At 38.2% G+C, this 22,585-nt stretch overlaps 1 protein-coding gene across 3 annotated transcripts in view; it reads left to right on the top strand.

The window, feature by feature from the left end:
* Window positions 1–22,585, top strand: part of SAMD12 (sterile alpha motif domain containing 12) — a 176,265-nt gene that overhangs the window by 32,137 nt on the left and 121,543 nt on the right. For all 3 annotated transcript variants that reach the window (XM_041407517.1, XM_041407518.1, XM_041407516.1), the window contains exon 3: window positions 13,577–13,706. In XM_041407517.1, coding sequence (XP_041263451.1) covers window positions 13,577–13,706 — 130 coding nt within the window. The remainder of the gene's footprint in view (window positions 1–13,576; window positions 13,707–22,585) is intronic.

Below are 22,585 nucleotides of genomic sequence, written 5' to 3'. Positions count from 1 at the left end.
TTCTTCTATACTATCACTTTTCAGATTAATTATCACACAAGGTTTTTATGATTATTAGTGAAAGTCTTTAAGACCAGTGAATTTTGTTAGAAAAGTTACTCTGATTTCCTATTTTTATGCTCTTGAAACAAATATGTAGAGGATTGAGCTCTTACACGGTTGCAGTGCAAATCTCGCATGATAGGTGTGCTATCTCACAGTGCTAGCAAGTACTTTCAAATGATGTGCCAGAGTACTTCAGTGCATCTTTACTGTATTTTATGCCTGTGTTTAGAAGTGATCAAGATGTTAGATAGCATTCCTAGAGGTTATTTCTGGTAATATTAGCCAAGAGAATTTGTGGATATTGATAATATTTTCTTGTCTGTCAGGAAACAGCCTTTTCGTATGTGCATCTGCTAATAATATTGTGTAGTAAAATAATAAAAGGTTGTAGTACTGTGTTCAAAGAAATAAAACAGCAGCAGATTAAAAGTGAGGAAGAAACATCCATCTCCATGCAATCTTCTCCATGAGAACATAGAAGGATATTTCATTGCATGAAGTAAGCCTTCAAAGGAGGTGATTGCTTCTCATCTTGGGGCAGTTTTTGACTTAAGTGTGGAAAATCCTTGTTGACTAAGGAGCTTTCGGAAATGTCCTCATAAACAGCTGGTAATAATATGTTAATTTATAATTTTAAGGTGGTTGTACAGCTGTGTACAAGACATGATCATCTCCATGTGGGAAACTTCAATCACAAGGTGAAATGGGAAAGAAATGGGAAGGTGAGCTGCTGCATCTCAGAGCAGTTGGGCTCTGGTGAGCCACGAGCAGGAGAACAGCTTAAATGTATTAGGTGAGACAGGGCAGGTGAGAAAATGTGAAAAGTACTAACACACCTCTTAGAGAAGCTGAATTCCTACAAGCTGAAAGACAAAGGAATGCAGTGCCTTGTGAAACTCCCTGGGGCTGTCAAAGTGCTGCCTGTCAGTAGATGGTGCTCTTTATATCAGGTATTTACTGTTGCTGCCTGTGTTTGGCCATGTTTTCACCTAAAAGGTCTGGTAACATTCTTTAATAGTTCATTTCTCTGAATTCTGATTCGTGGGAGATTAGAAAATGGAGTCTTTTGAGGGACTGCAAAACAAACAAAAATAAAGAAGTGTTCTCTAGGTGCCTTTGAAGCATCCTCTGTCCTTGAATTTTTTCAATGACTTTTGTTTATGTTTGTGTAATGTTTTGAATTTGGACAAATTCAGAAGCTTTCAGCATAAAATCCTTAAACAGACATTGTGGATTGGAGCATATATAGCAGACTAATTCAATTTGGCAGCTGACCTATAAAACACTGCAATAACGTGATCTAAAATAAAATTGCAAAGCAGATTTGTCAAGCCATTTGCGATATTTGAGTTTTCTTTTGCATGTTTACTTTGTAGTTTTACCTGCTGTTTCTGGATAGATAGGAATAAGTTTATTTTTAAATGTAATGCTTCTTAGAAAGGTCTTAAATGTATCAGTGCAACTGAGAGTTTTACCTGGAGTCATTTACGCATCAGTAATTGGATGGATATAAAAACCTGCATAAAAATGAAGATTTCCTTATTAATGTGGTTGGAGTATTATTGGACCTGTCTGTATATTTTATTATTCAGAAAAATATGCCAGCTCTGAAGGAAAATATGTTAAATGTGTTAATTGTTTAAAAATATCACTTGCCAAGGCTGCTGTTGAGACAAAAGCTCTGATCTGGGCAGCAGAACAGTGTGGCAGACCTAATGGAAAATTTGAGATGTTTAAAGTCATGTGTGTCATTATGCTGTTGTCTTACAGAACATCAGCTATTTAGCCTAGAGTTAAATTTTGGCTTGTGAGATGGATTTGCCCCTGGAGTGAATCTTGAGAACTTCCTGCTGTTCACTGCTTGAGCTACTGGTCTTTCTGCAAACAGAAACTGAAGGATTAGTGTGAATTTTTCATGTAATCTTAAATGCAGTCAAATGGTCCAGGAAAGAGAAGGGAACTGAGTTTTTTCAGAAATCTAATTAAAATACTTCCAGTTCTTATTCAGGGCCAGTTTGTCTTCCCTGGACATTAATTTAGTTATCCCTTCACAATCTCTCTCCAGAACAGATGCATATGAAGACAACACATTACAGCAGATGTATATTGTTCCCTATTATGCTTAAATTACCTTCCTTTAGCCTGTCTCCCTTTCATCTCCTTATGACATAAGTTCCTCATATTGAGGTCAGGTGGGCATAATATTTTCAGTGAAAATCTCAGTGCCACATTTCTGTGTTGTCACATCTCACAGGTGCTTCTCCAGGAAGATGTTGCTGGGACATTCTGGGCATATTTGGGCTTTATTTTTTAATGATACCTGGAATTGAAGATGCAAATTTTCACTGGCATTCCTGCCCTGCTTAGCCACCCTGTGGTGCCTGCTGGATGTTCTGGGAACGTCCCATTTTCCCATGTGGGTTGGTTTCAGGAGGAAATCAAACTCCAGATGAGCCATTCCCCATCCAGTAAAAGAGGGGCACAAAAGGAGAGACTATGGGTCTCCTATAGCAATTTGCTAAAAGCCCAAAGCAATGGAATAAGACATGCACAGCAACAACAGTATTAATAGCAAAAGGGGCTGGGCTTCGTGGATCCCAGTGTGGGGGATAAAAGGGCATTGTAGTGCTTGAGTTCCTTTTGTGAATATAGGACTTCATAAGGATGATAAGTGAATACAGGAATTCCCTTATTAGGGAGAGATTCGTTTCTCAAAAGTAATTAGCAAAAAATTACATTGATATCAGAAGTGCTCTGCTTGTTTTGAAAAATAAGTGATGGATCTGCCTTCTCGATAAGTTATTTGAGAAATCCATTATGACTTTCTATACACAGGCATTGCAATGCTCTTGCATGAATCAGATGGTTGGGCTAATCTGACTCTTCTGTCAACATCTGCCTTTTTTTCTCCTGTTTTTGCTGGATGTCTTATTGGGGAAGCAAGAGATTGACCTGCCAAGTCAGGCTCAGACCTTTTCTTACTTGTACTTACGTACTATAAAGTTGTTCTCCTCAAAATGTATTTGGCTCAAGAAAACATAGTTAAGAGTCAACTGGCAAAGATATCTAGAAAACTTTGATTGCTGCTGGGGTCCAAAATGCCTTGGCTGCTACACATGCCTTCTGCATATGAATGAGCCTATCCATAAAGACTGAAAGTTGGCATGGAAAGGTTATCCTGCTTCTTACAGTGCAAGCCTCTTAATTGGCACATCTGCTGGAAGCAAAGGTGCCAAAAATGTGATTCACTTGGAAGGAGTAGACCTTGTAAGAAAACCTGTCTTTTAATAGGGATTAAGATCCTCTCAGGATACTGGATGTTCTCCTTGTACAAATGTTGTTGAGCTAATGGTGGAATTAACCTCACTACTTGCTAACACTGAAGTAACAGCTTTTATAGCTTTTCTCATATAGAAATGTTTCACTCTTTCTGTGTTTAAGATGAAAAAATGAACCATCTTCCTCTGATATACAGCAGCTACTAAAAAAATACAGTGTTGAGCATCTTTTCAACAGAATGCTGTAATTATAAATGGAAGGAATGAGGTGTGGCCTCTGCTGCACAGATCTATTCTGGCAGGGAAATTCCATTAGTAAATCCCCAAAATAAAAAATAATAAAAATTGCCAGTATCATTAATGACAACTCCCCAGAGAAAGGTAATACCGCCTCTGCAAAAGCAATATTATGCCACTGATGTGTATTTCTTTAAAAAGCATGTCACCAAAAACAACATAACCCAAACTGACAGCTCTTAACTACATGTTTCTGAGGTCAGGCTTAGCCTGTATTTGAACAATCTTTTGATTAGAATACCCTGAACATTTTGTTTCTGCCAGTGTTACCTGAAATCTCTGGAAAGACTAGGGTACTGCTCTGTATAACCTTTTTTTTTCCCTCCATTAAAGACCTATTTGTATTGTAGTTGAATGCCTATTAAAGAAAATTATTTTTATAAGCCTTAGAAAATTCTGCTATTAATCTACACATCATAATTCTTAATTGCATTTCTGTTCATAGCCATGTTAATATGGACAATGTGAATATGAAACAAGTACATTTAAAACTGTCATGGTCCTGTCTAGTTCTTCTCATTTCAGGGCAGCTTCTTTTGTGATTCATGCTGCTAACAATTGGTAATTGAGCTGTACTTGAAAGTTAACTGACTGAAGAACTGTAGATAAGGTATCATCAAATACATGTACTTATTAGTCAGATGTAGTCTTATGATTTACAAAACAAATACAGGCTGATCAACTGCCCTTAACTCTTTTTACTGAATTTGCAAGTGTAAATTCAGGACGTCATTCTGTCCTTTAGATCTCTACATTTTTAGCACTTGGTTTCAGCTGCTTATTTTTCTATAAGTAAAGGGCAATAAGATTTTAGTGTATTATTTCTAATTTTGTGCTAATGAAGCATTTTTCCTGTCTAGTTTCCAGTCTAGGCCAGTGGATTTTGTTGCTCTACAGGCTGTATTTTAGATAATAAATTCTTCTGTGTGACCATCCTTAAATAAGTGTGTGAGAAATTCCAAGAAAATCAGTGTACCTGCTTACATACCTGTTTTGTATTTATTTTAATGGAATTCCTGTTCAGCAGTCTTGGTTTAGTTCAATTGCAGATATAGCTGCCTGAGCGGTAACTTGCAGAGGTGCCAGAATTGGTTTAAAAAAAAAAAAGAAAACGTGAGAATGGAGCCTCATTTGTAACTGTCAGTTTTGTAGTATGGGTAGATTTTGGGTGTTGTTATTTCTTTTAATTTTTCTTTTAATCTAGATATAGAGAAAATATTTTTTACAAATACTGAACTTCCTCAGAATTGGAATTTCAGTTGCTGTGAAAGTATTTTGGAGTTCAGGAGAATCTTGGGAAATGGGGAGCTACATTTCATCACCATCTTAGTTATTACATGTTCCTGTTTGCTTTCCTGTATGTACCTGAATGGATTTGAACTTACAGCTCCATTAAAATGGGACACTCTCCTGTGGCTAATCCATGTCTGAAGAGAATATTCTGTGATGAAAACTTATGCCATGAGTCTTCTTCACAGTGTGTGTAGTTCTTAGTCCTTGAGACAGGATAAAAAATGATCTAACCTGCAAGTTATGTGTGCCATGTGGAGGATGAATGTCTCAAATTTTTATTTTTGCTGAGGTGGATGGTTAAGTGCAGTAAAAAACGTGCTAGTAGTAAAGTTAAGTTAATTACTTGTTGTAAATTACTATTAATCCAACACCACTAACTAAAATTAATTCTATTTCTTCTTTGGCCAAAGAGTTTTAGTAAGCAGGCTAGAGAAGGTCGAGGAGGAACCTTTTCCCTTCATAGCTGTACAAGGCTGGTTAGTTGGGCACCTGCTGTGTAAGCAGAAATTGTCTGTTCTCCAGATCTATGCAGGATTCAGAGTAAGTTTCTGTTTGTAAAACAAAAAGGATTTGTATTTATTTGTGAAGACTGTGATCTGTTATATAGGACAGTGGTGGTCAGAGCCAGATTTAGATAGGTTTGAACTGTGTGTGGTAGAGAAGGGGAATCAGAGCCACATGAAGGAAGAAGTGTCAAAGAACTGACATACCTTGTGAGGTAGCAATCCTCACTTCAACAGAGCAACTCTTTCTCTCTTCCTTTTTTGTTTTCTCAGCTAACATCCAAAAGTAGATATTTATTTTTTGGACTGGAAGGAATCCACTGTGGTGGGTGAAAAGGCTCTTAAATTTTGCAAGATTAAAAATACAGGCTTTTTACATAAAGTGTATTTTAAAATGTTATATGCTTTGATTTGGATTTGGAGGTCAAAACTTAAAATTGATGGTGCTCCTGGTCCTACTTGTGATTTTATTGTTGGCCTGTCTGTCCCAGTTGTGGCTTTCAAGATTTTTGATAGCAATTAGAATGATGTTAGGCTTTTGACAATGCTGAGGAGTGCTCTGTCTTCACCTTTTTTATTCTGACATTTCAGTTCTTCACAGTTTGCTGATAGTGCCACTGCCATTTATATCAACACCGGCATCTGTCAGTCATGATTCTTGCTTTCAGAGTGGGATATTTCATGGAAAGAGAGAACTCTCACGGGAAATGTGTCACCTTATTTATCTTTGCCTGTTTTGGTTCTGTCTTTATCCTGATCAGGATAATGCTCAGTGATATTATTTGGATACCTTTAGCCTTTCCTTTTGGTGGTTGTACTTGCAACAGCCTTCAGAGGGACTTAACTCCCTCTTACCAACTTCTTACTTTTCAGATGAGTCTCATTATGTTTCGTAATTTGTTTCTCCTCCCCCTTCCCTCCCTTGCAGTCTGTTTGTAGTACCCCTGTTTGTGGCACTGGTACTGAAGGTGCTGGATTGGGCCAGTCCTGCTGTTGCTTGAAAGCCAGGGAAAGCCTCCCTCTTTGTTCAGTCTTTGAACGAGTGGTGGTGCTGGATGGATTTGGGACCCTGGGGTAGAAGTGCTTGTGCAGAGCTGGCTTTAAACACCACCAGGGCATTGTCTTGGCAGGGACAGCCTGTTATATCCACTGGAGGCAACAAAAAGCAGCCGGTGAGTGAGTTGGGCCTTGGTGGTGTGAAAAGATGGAGAGAGACTCAGGAAGAGACAGGAGGCAGTGAGCCACTGCTGCTCACGTAGGAGGGAGCCCTGTAGCAGTGGCATTTTTTTCTCTCCTTTTCCTTCAGGAAGAGGAAGAATAGAAACAGAAAATCTACTTTGTAGTACTTTTTTCACTTTTCTTCTGCCTTCCATGACTTCCCTGCCAGTCTCCAGTCTTTCCCCTACCTGGTCCTTTCTCAAGAGGGCTGTCCTGGTCCTGTTCCCTGAGTGCTCAGAGCCCTGAGCTGCTGCTGCCCCAGTGTCCTCATCTCCTTCTCTAACTTTCTTCTTTCCCTCCCAATACCAGCAGATTTTCACCATCTGTTCAGTGTCCAGTTCAAATTTTAAACATTCAATCTTTTATCAGCAATCTTTTTAACATTCAATCTTATAAAAGATAAACTGTCTTACAGTATTTTCCTAGTTTGTTTGTTTGTTTTGTAATAAACACATTTCCTTTGGTTTGTTGTTTTCATGTCTTCTTAGTATTAAAATTCTCAACAACATAGATGGCAACCCATTGCAATGGAGATTTCAGTGTTTTTATGGCATTTCTTATTACTGTAATTTTCTTCTGTCTTTGCTGGAAAAATCTGTAAATATAAACTATCTGACTGAGAAAATGTATTTCTAAACTAAAATGTACCCTTTCCAGATTTTTCAATATTTTAAGATAACACATTCACAAGTGTGGTTCATTTTTTTTTCCTGGTTGTAAAGCCACATTTATGTTAGCCATTGATTTTGAATTCTGTATAGCAGTTTAATGTTGGAGAAGTAATTTGGAATATATGATATTTTCTCAGCTTTAGAAATATAACTCAAGCATATTTTAAAAAAAGTATAATGCTTTTGAAATTGTTACTTGGCATTGCTGCTTCTGCTGCTTCTTGTCATAAAATGCTGAAGATGATGCTGTTAGTCTTGCTTCTGGAGCAGCCTGAAAGATTTCATAACTTAGATCGCTCCTGGAGCTGTGTATTAAAGTTCCCTGCTTTATGTATCTGTGTCAGATAAACATAAAATTTTACTTTTATAATTTTTAAATATATCATTGTCCATTTGTAGTTTGCTTGCAGGAGGCATTATGTTTTGGCTTAAGAAATATTTCCTTCTGAACTTGATGTATGAAACAATCCCATTTCTTCTCTTCCAGTCTCTGAGCAGATATGTCAATGGTTTTCTGACCCATTTTAATGTGTCCTGCCCCAGCTGACTCTGTATTATTCTTGTGACAGCCACCCATACTGCTCTGTCTGTCCCTGCTAGGTCACGATGGCCTTACTGCTCCTTTCCTTTGTTTGTCTCATATCTCCCCTTGCAACTGAGTCCCCTTTTCCCTCTAACTGCCTGACTGGGCTGACATAATGGTTCAGCATTGAGCCATTGTTGTTCAGCATTGAGCAGTTGTGTCTGAAGCACAGCTGGAAGAACCCACACTGCTGGTCTAATGAATTGTGGTGCTTCTCCTTGTAGCCTTGCCTTGCTTGTGTTCTGTCGTATTTTCAGCTGGCATAGACTTGGTTTTCTTCTTAGTCCCTGGTACAGAGCTGTGTTTTGGATTCAGTAAGAGAATAGTGTTGGTAACACATGGATATTTTGGTTGTTGCTAAGCTGTGCTTGCCCTGAGTCAAGGACTTCTCAGTGTCTCATGCTTTGCCTATGAGAAGCTGTAGCAGAAGCTGGGAGAGAGCATGGCCGGGACAGGTGACCTGAACTGGTACATTTCATAGGATATCAATTTTTAGTGTGAAAACCTGGGTGGGTGTTGGCCAGTGTGCTGATTTCATCTGGGGTAGAGTTAATTTTCTTCACAGTGGCTAGTATGGGACTATGTTTTGGGATTTGTGCTGGACACAAAGTTGATAAAATAGAGATGTTTTTGTTATTGCTGAGCAGGGCTTGCACAGAGCCAGGGCCTTTTCTGCTTCTCATATGGTCACGGTGGCGAGGCAGTTGGGGGTGCCTGGGAGGCTGGGAGGAGACACAGCCAGCACAGGTGACCCAAACTGGCCTAAGGGAAATTCCAGAACAAATGACATCATGATAAGGATATAGAGTGGGGGGAAGAAAGGACAAGGGAGGATGTTTGGAGTGATGGTGTTTGTCTTCCCAAGTCACTGCTACATGTGGTGGGGCTCTGCTCTCCTGGAGATGGCTGAACAGCTGCCTGCCAGTGGGAAGCAGTGAAATTAGTTCCTTGTTTTCCTTGCTCGTGTGCGTGGCTTTTGTTTTCCCTATTAAATTGTCTTTATCTCAACACATGAGTTTTCTGGCTTTTACCCTTCTGATTCTCTCCCTGACCCCACAGGTTGGAGAGGGAGTGAGTGGGAGCCTGGGGCTTGGCTGCTGGCTGGGGTTAAACCACAACAGCGAGGAGCCAAGCCCTGGGGATGGGCTGGGTGTTGCTGAGCAGGTGGTGAGCAGCTGTATTGGGCATCACTTGTTTTACTGGAGGGTTATTTTCTTTCTCTTTCTTCCCTTCCTTTTAATCACTATCATTAGTACCATCATCATCATTATTATCATTGCTACTATTAACATTAATATTATTATATTTTACTTTGTTCACTTATTAAACTCTTTTTATATCTGTCCATGAGTTTAACTTTTTTTATGTGGTTCTTCTCCCCATCCCACTGGGGGAGCAAGTGAGTGAGCAGCTGTGTGGTATTTACTTGCTGGCAGTCTAAACCTTGACAGTCCTTCGACCAACACAGCTGTAACAAAATTGGTTCTGCTTTGTCTTTTTCTAGTTAAACTGAAAACCCCAGAGCAGAGTCTCTCAAGATGTATATTGGAGCAGAATCTGCTCAAATAATGTTTTCAGCAGTGCCTTTTTTATCCATCGGTTTCATAAAAGAAACTGTGGGGTCTGACTTTGGGTAAATTTGAATTTAAATATGCATTGACCATGCTTGCATGTCAGGATCAGTATGTTGGCAAACCGGATGTTCCAAACAGGACGAGACAGCCTTATTCCAGCAAACCTGCAGCCCTGTTTGACTGAGTGCCCTCATCTCCACAATCCCTGCCTTTAGTAATCTGAGCAGGTTTGTAAATACACAAAATGTTAGAGTTGGAGAAGCACTTTCAAATAGCTTGTCTCAAAGTATATAGCGTAGTTTAAATTATGAGATTGAATCCTTCGTCACTCAAAGATACAGAGGCCCTTTCTTCCTGGAGTAAAATATTATAAATAAAGACAAAAATTTTGGTAAATAAATTGACCTTCAAAGCTGGCAGAAGAGATAACTTGTCCATCACTGCTTAGGAAGAGCAGGGCTTGGTAGCTGATGCTATTCTGAATACTGAAATACACCCTCTCTAGTAATGCACAGGATGTAAGTTTGATTTGTTTATTTATTTATTATTGAGTTAATGATGTTGAGTACTATCTTCCCTGCGCCATGGAACAAAGAGAATGAAATTTTGTCATGAAGTAAACATCTTTTTTCTTCTTGGTAGTCATTTTTATATTTTGAGATATATGTTACAAAAGCTGGGGTTGCGCGATCTAGAAGAAAAAGATTGTCACAAAATCCTGAAGAAACAGGTTTTCCTTCAAATATACAAAAAAAAAGACCAGAATACTGTAGACTTTTATTCTCATTAGATTTATATCTGGCACAAGACTTGGTATAGCATTTGGAAAGATTAAAACTATTACAGAGTTGCCAGCAAAGAGTGATCTTAGGATGAATTTATGTCAAGAAAATTAAAAGGCCGGCCAGATCAAAAGTATTTTTCAAAATACATTATTTTAATCAGTTTGGGCCTATTCTTTGACTGAGCTAATAAACAGAAATAAAGTAAAACATACTATGTTTTTCACCTGTCTAGATAGTTCATATGTAGTTAATGGCAGGGGTGTCTTTTAGTAGGTATGTTTAGGGTACAGGTAATTTTCTTTGATTTACTGGGAGGTTTTTTTGTATGAGATCTAGCCTTCAGAGCAGGGAGGAAACTAAAAAACGAATTTTGTGGGAGGAAAGCATATTTTTAGGAGCCTTTCATTTGGAGCATCTGGTTAGAAAATATTTTGGGTATGATGTTCCAAAAATGAAAGCAAAGACATACTTTAGAACCATTGCTTTAAACTCCCTTTATTCCTCTACCTCATCAAGTCCTTAGGAATTAGAAAACTAAACCTAACATTTTATGTTGTCAATGTAAAAATGTCCTCTTTGGACTGTAGTTATAAGTTTAAATGTTTCTGTCATAGTTGCAAACATTGAAGAAGTCAGCATGTATGCTTGCTGTGTAGTGATCTGTATATTGCACGGCATAAAAGCTGTGTGTGAAACCATCTTTCAGTTCTGTAGGCACAGAAGGATGTGTTAAATTTGTACTGTAATTGTTAATAAACTTGTACTTCAAATATTTAACATGATGGTGCTTAAACCTTTTAAGAGGACAATAGCTGCTGAACTGAAAAGAACAGCCTCTTGTTTTAAATAAACATTGGCACTGCTTGTGTACTTCCAGCTAGGAATAAATAGCTTGTAAGTCTATAGCTAGCTGTATATATTTGTATACAAATATTTATCATTTATGTATTTTTATGATGTACCAGAGAAACTGTTTACCATTTATTTTTCAAGGGCTGACAGACTTTCCTCTAGTCTTCAAAAATTCCAGTGCAGAAAAAAAAAATCTTAAAATTTAAGCAGTAACACATATAAAGATAAACAGTTAAGTCTTGAGCCTGTTGTTCAGGGATTTCTGTGGAATCAGAGACACTGCTTATGTCACGTGGCTATTTTTCCTTGTTTATTTCCTTGATGTAATTTGAGGAGGACACCCATTTATATCTGCATGTAATAAAAAATCAGCTAGCTGATCACATAATATTGGGCTCTTCATTGAAATTCAGTTTCTTCTTTGACTTAAATAGCAGCAACAAGAAGAGCAGAGAAGTTTGAGGGCCCTTTGATCTCTTGAGTTGCATGAGGAGCCGGGAGGTACGGGGCAGCTCCTTACAGAGGCTGTGCCTTCTCCAGACCATTGCGGATCCTGTGCGTGTGGAAGACTGATGAGCTGCTCAGAAAGGGTAGTGGTAGGGCAAGTGCTGTCCTGGTTTTTGTGCACGCTTAGCACCTCTGGAAGTTTCTTTTTCTGTGAAGACCAAGTCTGTCACTCAAGCTTCTGTCTTCCGGTGGGTGGCAGCAGCAGATGAGACTGATTCTTTGTGGTGATTTTGTGCATTATTATTATACCTCTGAATATGGATGGTGCCTATTAGCGTGTTAGAAACAGGATTCATGTTTCTGATGAGTTTATTTTTCTTCAAACCAAAAAAGGCTGAGCTATGGGATGTGCATTGTATTATATATTCAACTATGATTTTCCTACTGTTTTTTCAACTTCTACACAGGCAACAAAAAAGAGATAGGGACAAGTGGACATGAGAAATTCAAGGCATATTTGCCTGCTGGATTTTTAGGTCTGCCATAATCGCTCGCCCTAACTTACTATCTTTGCATGACGTACTTTATGGACTTAATAGGACATGCAAAGCACTAGCTTAAAATTGCTTGGTCTTTAGAGCTTCTAGTAATGAAAAATTACAAAGCAACTTTGTAAAAGTCTGTCTGACAAAGTGCATCTGAGTAAATGCTGGGATAAACCCTGGCTGGTGATGTTGAGGGAGTCTGCCACGAGTCCTAATAGAGAAGATGGGTTGAGATGACATTCCCCTTCACCTCAGATTTGTGCAGAGAAACTTCTCTTGAAACTTTTACACCACCAGGGAGCTGGATTTATTCTGCATGCATAGAATTCAAACAGACACTTTGATTTTATTCCCTAGACTAATTCCTTGACAAAATATTAAGTGAATGTATACATTGATGTTCACACCCACTTAACATCAGCAGTGGCCAGTGAAACATTTATCGTTGGTAATACATGCCCATCTGTTTAAAGTTTCTTTAGTCTTTTGGGCAGATCGTGTTGCAGGGAAAAAAAAAAAGATTAAATCACTTAGAATATTTTTTTCCTCTGTGTTTTGTCTACTTTGACAAGAGGTTTTAAATTCCTGCAGTTCAGGTAGATTAGAGCTCAGCATTCTTACACAGGTAAAAAAAGTGTATGTGCAAAGATGAATTATTAGATTAAATGAAATGTGACTTTATACATATAATAAGGCAATAGATTTATGAATATTTATTTATAAACTGCTAATCTATTATAAAACTGAATTCTAAGGAAAGTATTGAACAGTGTTATTTTTAAAAATTATTACTCATTTATAAGGAATCAATTCATTAAAGTGGGAGTCCTACTTATTTCAAGTAAAGGTGATTGTAGAAAAGTTAAAGGTATAAAGGAAACAGAAAACCTACAGCTGCTTGTGAACATCATTAAAATCAGGAATTTTGTCAACTGGAATGTTCAGTATGAATCAATATCACCAGCTCCATGTCCATTGGTGTGTAGTCTCCTCTTCCCAGGCAAAACCAGTCTTCAGGCTTGCTGGCACTAAAGACCTTTGTTGGAAGATCTTCTGTCATTGTAGTGAGGACCATGCCTGGCCAGAGGGTACTCCTGGTCTTCTGTGATTATTTCCAAACTGGGGCACAAATGTACAACTCTTCTGTGAGTTTGAACTATTCAAAGTGTGCATCTGTTATCCTTTGGCGGTAGTCATTGGTCACTCTTAAAACTATTTATTCAAGTGCAGTGTGGTTCTGTGATGCAAGGAACATGAATGCAATGGAAAGTAATGTTAAAGAACCTTCCACTGTGTGTGATTCCTGTGTGATGTATTTGAACAGCAGGGTCTTGTGTAATGGGCTGGATATTACTGGACATCTGTCAGAGCAGCTCCTGTTTTGCATTTAATATTTTAATATCATATATGGAGGTGACAGATTAATATTTCCGAAATTTGTGTGCAGATTAAGCATCATTTCTGTTCTTCATTCTTTGTTCCTAGTCTGGGACTGTGAAGCTGACTAAGCCTGTGGCGTTATGGACCCAGCAGGATGTCTGCAAATGGCTGAAGAAACATTGCCCTAATCAGTATCAAATCTACAGTGAGTCATTCAAACAGCATGACATAACTGGTAAAGTATGCACTATCAGCAATATTTTACTTACTTAAAATGTGGTGAATTGTTTTACTTTGCTGTTGATAGATTGTGACTGTGCACTGAAGGCTTTTTGTTGAATGTGTGACTAGAGAGTTGCAAGGTTTAGAGCAGAGTGAGTATTCCAGCTTTCATAGGATATGGCAAGTGATATCCTCATTTCTTTAAAAGACAATTTCAGATAGTTCAGGGTCAATATAATAGGGAAAGAAATCAGTCTGTATGTGGGTGAGGGTTTCACCCTGTTCATTCCAAATAAAAAAACCAAATCCCAAGCATTGAGAAATACCCTATGAGGAAAATGTAATTTATGTAAACTTTCTCTTTCATTGAGGTGTTTGACCTTGAATTCATATTATTTTTTTGTGCCTCTCCCCACTCTTTAAAAAAAAAAAAAAGTAATCTTTGTGTTCTTAACGTGTCGGGTAGGAAGTGATTCCAACTGAGCCCCTCCCTTAGCCTGAAGCAGGATCAGTACAGCAAGTTCATTTCTGATGGATGTTTGTTTAGCTTTGTTCTGGAAATCTTGCAATGAAGCAGAATTTTGCATCTCTCTATTCCAGTATTTTATGGTTCTTAAAGTCAGTGTTTTCCTAGGATCAATCTAAATTCAATCTAAACTATTATTTCCAGCCAAATAACCTGATTTTTGCCCAAAATGTGGTTTGAGTACAGCCAGCCACTCTTTCGTACGGTCTTTCCTTCACTGTATAGGGTGCTGCTTCTCAGCTACACATACTTTCCTTGTCTAGTCTAAAAAGTACTTCTTTGTTCTATCATGGTTAGTCCACAAATACACACAGGACCTCCAAACCTTCAAAACTGGGTCTCTTTTCCTAAAATAATATGTTGAATGCAAAATTGTATTGTTTTCTTATTTACTTTAGAAATTGATATTGATCCTGTTGATCTGCTTGACTTGTTAACTCCTACTCGGTTTGTTATAGTTATCTTTTGGCTGATCACTTTGAATTGGCGTGAGTTTAGCAAGTGTAACTTGGGAGTTAAATAGCATTTTTGCTCATATACCAAATAGTAATTAATCTGTAATTAATTGCAAATTTAATATGGAACACTGATTTGTTCTCTGCAGTGGTGGTGTACAAAACTGCAAACTGGCATCCAGCCATTTAACGTTAAGCAGGAATTTGAGTTTCACATACAAATCTGTCTTAACAATAACATGTTGTTAACTAATGTATTTTTCAGTCACTGTCTGATCATGTACACATGTACTTGTGTTGTTTCCAATTTTGACTTCATTCCTGTTGCTATTTTCTTTCTGATAATATGTGAATGATTGCAAACACAACAAACTGCCCATATTTGTTTACTATGTAGCCATGAGTACACATACACAAATGTAAGAGGTAGTTTGTATTGGTTTGCTAAGTGTTAAGGTTTAGTACATAACCATTGTGCCCATTTCCTCTCAGTCACCATCTGCTGAATGCAGTCTGTGGGAATGTAGTCTGTGTCTCCACCCATGTGTACAGAGCTGACTGCATCCAGAGCACTGCCAGAAGAAAATAAAGCTATTTTAAAATATTTTCTAGTACTGCTTTACTATAGTCTCTTTCTAGAATTAAGGCACTGTGAGATGAAGTTGAAAGGAAGACATTTTCAATTCAGCATAAACAGTGATGGAAACCTTGGAGTTTCATTGCAGATGTGCGAAACTTTGAACTTTATAGACCTCTATGGAAAAGAGGAATTGATATCAATCCTTCTTACTTTACACAAAAGAGGGATACAGAAAATATTGGTACAAGTGTTAGAAAGTAAATCTGTGGGAAAGAACTTCAATTCAGCAACTACCAAAGAAGAAACACAATCAATATCTGCACAGATTTTATAAAAGCATATTGTGGTAATATTGTGAGTAGAATCATTAACTCAGGAGGATATTTTCAGTGCTGTTGGTCCCCATTACTCTGATTATTTGAAACCTACTAAAGGGAAAGAACAGAGAATTTGTGGCTCAGAAAAAGTAGAGCATGGAAGTAGCATAGAAACTAATGTGAAGATTAAGCCAAGGTAGTGTAAGTATTCCCGGATATGGCTGTGGAAAACTGATGCCATTGTTGAATTGTTGATTGTCAGGAATTAATGTGACTTTACAGGCTGTTTTGATATGGAAAAATATGATGGAAAAGTTCTTAAAGAAAGTGACACAACAATTATATTTAAACTTTATTTAAAGATAAAATCTAAGGCATGGTAATAAGCCAGGAAAATAATCTTGAGCAAACATATCTAACAGTTGTTAATCATAGGTATTGAGAAGTGTGGCTTGTACTTGAGACTCTTGCTGATTACAGTTTATTGAGTTGTGGACAAAGATGCAACCAAAACTATCCTTTTCTTTGTGAAGAAAAGGATTTATACCTTTTTACTACTTCTGACAAAAAGCTGCTGCAGATGCATAAGAAAAAATTCTTCATCTGGAAAGTTACCTAATAATAAAACAGATCTTCATATTAACAGTGATCTTGAGGACTTCAGGGGGTGGGCAGAGTGTACTCTCATCAGATTTGCAGATGACAGCAAATGGTGGGTACCAGTCTATAGACTCAAGTAGGGACAATGCATGGGGATCTAGGCATGGGGGCCAGACACTGGCAGGAATGCATCAATAGGACCCTTATGAAATTCAATAAGGACAATTGCAAAGTTGTGCCACTGGGAAGGCCAAGGCTCTTGCACCCCACTGAAACTGGAGCTGACTGGCTGGGAAGTGGCTCTAGTGAAGAGGACCTTGATAGTCAAGAAGACTATTGTGCCTTGCAGCAAAGAATGCTGTCACTATCAGCAGGACCATAGTAACCTGATCAAGAGTAGCCATTATTCCTTTTACTCTGTACTTAGACTACAGTTCTTAGATCTCCAGTGCAAGTTAGGGTGAGGGCTGGAAAGATGCTCAGGGCTGGAGATTTTGCCGTGTGATCAGTGGATTGAAGGAGCTGGGCTTGTTCACTCTGGGGCAGAGGCAGCTTGCCAGCATGGGATGGGGGCACTAGCAGCAGATCTCAATATACAGGATTTGTCAAAAAGATGGAACCCAACCCTTTGCAGTGATGTATGAGAGACACAAGGCTGAAAATAAGGAGAAACTTTCTTCCCCCTTGAGGACTTCTGAGCTTTGGAATGGGTTTCTCAGTTTCTGTTCTGGGAAGGTTTCAAGCCCCAGCTAGATAAAACCTTGAGAAACCCAATCTGATCTCATAGCTGTCCTTGTTTTAAGCTGGAGGTTGGACTAGAAATCTGCTGGGGTCCCTTCCAATCTGAATTCTTCTATGGTCCTTTGATTTGCTTACTGGGTACTTACTGAGCACCTCAGAACCAGCCAGTGAAATGCATTTTGCAGCCACTTAGGGCAAATTAAATATGGAATAGTCTAATAAGAAATGCTGAGACTTTTTAATACATTAAATCCTTGGATTCAGGGAGTGGAGCATGTGGCTGACTTACTCAGCAACAGGTGAGAAGTATTTTTAAGGTGCTGAACCCAAAGACAGAGCAGAAAGAATTTGAAGCAGTAATACTGAGCAAGATCTAAGGATGCCTGACAGGAATTAGCAGCGGTGGGAAAAATAAGAAAAGGGAAGAAAAAAATTGTGGTGGCTCGTACAACAAAGAAGGCAATGCCACAGTAGGGCCACTTCAACAGGTAGTGGAGGCTAGTGTAGAGGCTCTACAACAGGTGCTGGCATTTACACCAGTATGAGGAGACATAAAAAGTTGCATTGACCTGCCAGTTTTTATACTGGTATATTCCTGGAGATACAACTGAGAAATGGACCTTGCTCTGTGTGCATTTGTGACTTTGAATTTGCTGGGCAGCAGTACTTTTAGATGACTAGGGAATTCTAGAGAGATGAGTTCTTTGATGGTCTTATCCTGTACCAAATGAAGATTTTTCCAAAGTCTCAGCATTAACAGGAACAAGACTGGGCATAGAATGACTAAGGAATAACTATTTGAGGAAAAATGGTCCAGTGACAAAGTAAGAAAGCAGATGTCTAAGCAATTGTTCATGGATTTATGATTTAGAGGCAGGAAGGAAGGCAGGAAGGAAGGAAACACTGCTTCATGTTTTGTTTTTACACCATGTTCCCCCACTGTGCTAGTGCATGTCTTCAGAGCAAGAGGTTTTAATGCTATGATCATTAAACAAACCTCATTCTGTCAAAATAATACCCAAGAGGTACCTTGGTCCAATTGAAAAAATTTGATAAGGAGGTACTTGAAAGGACTCAAGCCTTTTAAAATTAAACTTTTAAGAAGGAAAGGAACAGGACTCAAGAAAATCTCATTTTAGTTTTAGGAGGGACCAGGACTTCTGAATATTCATTGAATACCAAACAGCACCTTGGAAAATGAAATATGAATTGATACTGAAAACCTGCTGCAAATAGTCTTACAATCTGGCTAACTCTAGATCTTCTAAAGATGTTTGCATTAAATAAGCTTTATTGACATAAATAAGCTTTATGACATGAAATTCATATAAAATCATGCTTTCAAAATCAGCACTGATTAATTTTTTTCACTTCAGTAATATATTTATAGATGTCAGGTTTTATCGTATCAGATGAAATGTTCAAGTTATTTAGTGTTTTAATGAAGAGATAGTCTCATGGTTTAAGATACTACATTGGAATTTGGAGATATCTTGTCTCTATTTCAGTTTACTCTGGAAGTACACTGGAAGTTAACTTTGGAAGCGTACTGAATCCTGAGGGACTAAGTTATTTTCTCTCTATACAGAGAAAGTTTTTTTTTTTTTAAAATCAAAATGTTCCTAGATATCTTTCCAATTTTTAGAACATATATAATTTATTTCTGCCCTTTGTTTCATGGGCCTCAGGTGGGTTTTGTGGTGCAACCAGTGCAGTGACTTGGGGATGGAAGGTGTACAGTGGACTGCAGGAGCCTGTGTTTCATTCCTGGCTCCAGGGCAGGAAGGCTGACCAAAAGCAGGTAGGTTTACTCACTGTGGTGAGACCTCCTGAACATATTCATCCTTTGCCATATGCTTTGGTTGATGTACAACAGAGATAAAGATTCCAGTGTTGTTAAATGTGTTGTGATATGTGTATAAAAGATACTATTTGAGTCGACCAAGCCTTCCTGTTAACAGGTCTGTTTCATTTGGAACAAATTCTGCTCACTTCCTGACCCTTCCCTTGGTGAGTGATTCCAACATTATCTTTCATCCTTCCATTATTGATGAGTATTACACTCACTCAAAATATCTCTTGTGCCAATGACATAACACACCCAAGGTGAGGCCTGATGCAAGAAGCAAAATGAAGTCTCCTGTAAAGTGACCTTTGTAGGTGTCCCCCAGCTGTTTCCTGACACCTGTCCCTTGAGAGTCTCCTCACAAATCCTACTGTTGTTACATTGCAAAAGACTACATAAACCGGCACCTTTTCTTAGATTATTTTATTGGACATTGTTTTATTGTCCCTTAAAAACTGTCACAGCCCACTTTATGTTGTTATTGGTAGAGGTGTGTTTATGATCAGGTGTGGGACTGATACCAAACAGAGAAGGGCCTGGGTCAACGTGTTGCAGGAAAAGTACTTAAGCCTCCTTTAAAACATTATTAAATTTCTCTTTGCTTGGTCCCAAACTCCAGCAAGTTTTGAGCATTCTTCAGCACTGTCATATATCTCAGAAAGAACCTTAATTGTGTCTAAATTGAGGATATTTCCAATGAAGTATTAGTTACCTTCCTTGTTTTGGATGTGACAGTGCTCTTCAGCACAACAGATGTCTTCTGCCAAGCATTGTTAGTCTGATAGTGGAGAGCAGAAGCAACTTTCATCTCCAGCCAACTCTAAGGAGCCCTTCCCTTCTCTGTGGTGCAAAGTGTAAACCAGCCTTACCCTCAGTCCTTATTTATGCCACTTTTCCATGCTCTTTCTGTGAGGTCTTAACACCAGTGTTGGTTGGTTGGCTGTCAAATGAATCCTGACTACATCCATCTGCAGTTAAAAAAATAAAATAAAATCACAGCTTCACCCTGGAGAGAGCTTTTATTCTTCTGTCTTGGTAAAGTCAGGCCTATTTGCAGCATTCTTTATGGAGCTGTGATGCTTGTGTTGGAAAATGTGAGGGACTGAAGGGTTTTCCCTGTTTTATACTTGACTGCTCTCAAATTTTTAACATGTGGAACACATCAAAGAGTGATGAGTGTTGGAATAAGGCTTCTGTTTGCATAATATGTGGCAACTGTTCTTTTTGCATGGAAGAGTATCATAAATACGTTAATGTAACCCTGTGCTTATATAGCATAGAATTGAAAGAAGTTGGAAAAGTAGAAATCTTTTTTCAATATTCAACCTCCTACTGACATAGAAAATTTTGTATGAAAGTAATCTTCTCTCACGTCTCAGCAATGGTTTCTGGGTCTGTCTTTTCAGTCACGTGATGGCTCATAAAATATATGGGAAAATTCCACTTCTTGAGACAAGGCTGTGGTGGCTCCTGAGAGATCTGGTTTGGCCAGGAAGGCTCACCTGCAGTCGAGAAGGGGGCAGTGAAGTGTTCAAACACTTCATGGGAATTGTAACTTAAGTATTAGCATAGTTGATTATTTTCTGATAAATTGCCTTGTCTGTGATAAATAATCTGTGGAGTTCATAAATTAGTAATGAAATAGATATTTTATCCTCTGTGCACAAACCATTGGGGAGTGTTTGGTGCTCTTATTTGTTACATAAAATTCTGTGTGAAGAAGTGATAATATAATCTGTTCTGTTTGGAAAAAAAGGGAACTTGATAAAGGGCAATGGAGGCATTTTTTGCCTTGCTTGTCAATGGTGTTAAATTCCATGTCTGCTAAATTCAGAATGAAGTTTCCATGCTCCTAATCCATGATCAGCTGTGAGATCTGCTGTGCAAGTAGCTGATGAATGTTTTGCACAGTTTCCTGTCTTAGTGGATCTTTTTTGGGTCAAGCAGCTTTTCCTTGGTACGCTCTATCCACTTTACCTGGGAAGATCTCTCATGGTCTCAGTAAACAGTTGCTCTACAGCATATTCAGAAATTAATTGTGTTCTAGCTGCCCCTTTTTCTTCCCTTCAGTATTCAGTAAAGCTGTGGTAGCCAGATTTGCTGTAGCTGATACTCCTGCCTGATGTAGAAACAGAATCCAAATCATCTTTGAACTGAAAAGCATAATTCCAGTCCTTCAGCTTCAGATCTGAAATTCCCTGTCAACTTAGCACAGATGAGCTTTTCTGTACTCTTAGAGTATGAGCATTTAGGGGAGAGAAGAAAAAGGTATATTACTCTTCATTTGAAGCAGTGTTTAATTATTCCTTGGTACTTACTCTTCATATGCTGTCAGATGGGGAATTAATGTTTCATAATTATATATGCAATGATAATTGGATTATTCCTTCCCTCTAACACAAGAGTTTTTTCATTTTAATTTAATCTTGTTATATTTACTTTAGTAATATTTTTCCTAACTAGAGATCATATAATGTTTTCTGGTACTCCTTGGAAAGATCTTTGTTGTACAGTCCTTGTAAACCCAATCCACTGTATTCTGTACAGAACACTGATTCACATCAATATCGTGTACAATGCACTGCCAGAAACTCTCACCATGGCAGCCAGTTTCAAAATCAATTTCTGTTCCTTACTCAGAAGAGATCTAAAAATGTGAATTAGGGTGAGATATGGAAAAGTGTATCAAATGTCTTAGCAAAACCTATTTCAAGAATTCTCAAACTATATTGTAAAGCTCTGTGATATTTCCTAGTTTGCTGATAAGGCTGCACAGTGTATCTGCAAGAAGAACTGAGCAGTGATTGTGATCCACTGGCAGAGCCAAAAAGCTTAAGAGCCACTGATGTAGCCTTTGGGTGCTTACCCATCTATCTTAGGTAACTCAGGCATCCACCTCCAGTGGGATTTGTAAAACCAAGGGTAAGAGGGTAAATTACTGAAGTAGTAAGTGGAGAGGAAAGGATTGCCTCCAAGCAGGTGAGTTTAGTGGACTTAACATAGCTAAGATGTTATGAAAACAACCCTTTTATGTTCACCCTATTTCCTTTGTTCACCTTTTGTTTTGTGACCCTTCTCCTATTGTTCACAAAGCCTGCTTTTTATCAACTATTTCGTCTTTAGCTGCTTTACAGGGATATTGATTACTTTATTAAAAGTTCTAACATTTTGGCCAATATCAAAGCTCTACCCTCTCATTTTCTTTCTTAGGATATTTTTTCTACATTTTTGATCTATCATTAGCTGTTAGAGTTCTCATTTTCCTTCAAGTCAGGCTTCTCTGCAACACTTCAGAAGTTTTGGACCCCATTCTGGTGTACCAGGAAAAGAAATGGGAGATATTGCTTTCAGGTAACTTTTGCTATTGTTTGGGAAGAAATATTTGTTGCTTTTGCTGTGCAACTACGACATCAATTTTATGGCTCAGTTTTAGGTAAGGAGAACTTAGATGAGGAAAACTAGACTGATTAAGTGGAGGAGTTGTTAGAAGACGATACAGTTCTTCATTTTGAAAAAGTGAATTAATTTGCTGCTTAGTGGGTGTGTGTTTGTGATATCAGTGAGCAGCTAGAACTGATTCTTTTTATTTCAGCTTGTTACTTGTCAGTGTGTGCTATTCATGATACAGGGATTTAGTCTTAGTGTAATCTTTAAATTATTTGGCAGTGTTCCTCAGTCTAATAACACATCCAACCTCATGGTGAAATGCAGAAGGAAGATCCTGATATCTGAACCTGGATGAAGCCATGGCTGAGAGTTTGACTTCTATTTTGAACAACAGGAAAAATTTCTTCTCTGAAAGGGGGTGGTCACGCATTGGATCAAGC

The sequence above is a fragment of the Onychostruthus taczanowskii genome, unplaced genomic scaffold, assembly GCF_017590055.1.
Source record: "Onychostruthus taczanowskii isolate IOZ18803 unplaced genomic scaffold, ASM1759005v1 scaffold27, whole genome shotgun sequence".
Classification (NCBI taxonomy): Eukaryota; Metazoa; Chordata; class Aves; order Passeriformes; family Passeridae; genus Onychostruthus; species Onychostruthus taczanowskii.
This window is presented reverse-complemented; position numbering and strand designations above follow the sequence as displayed.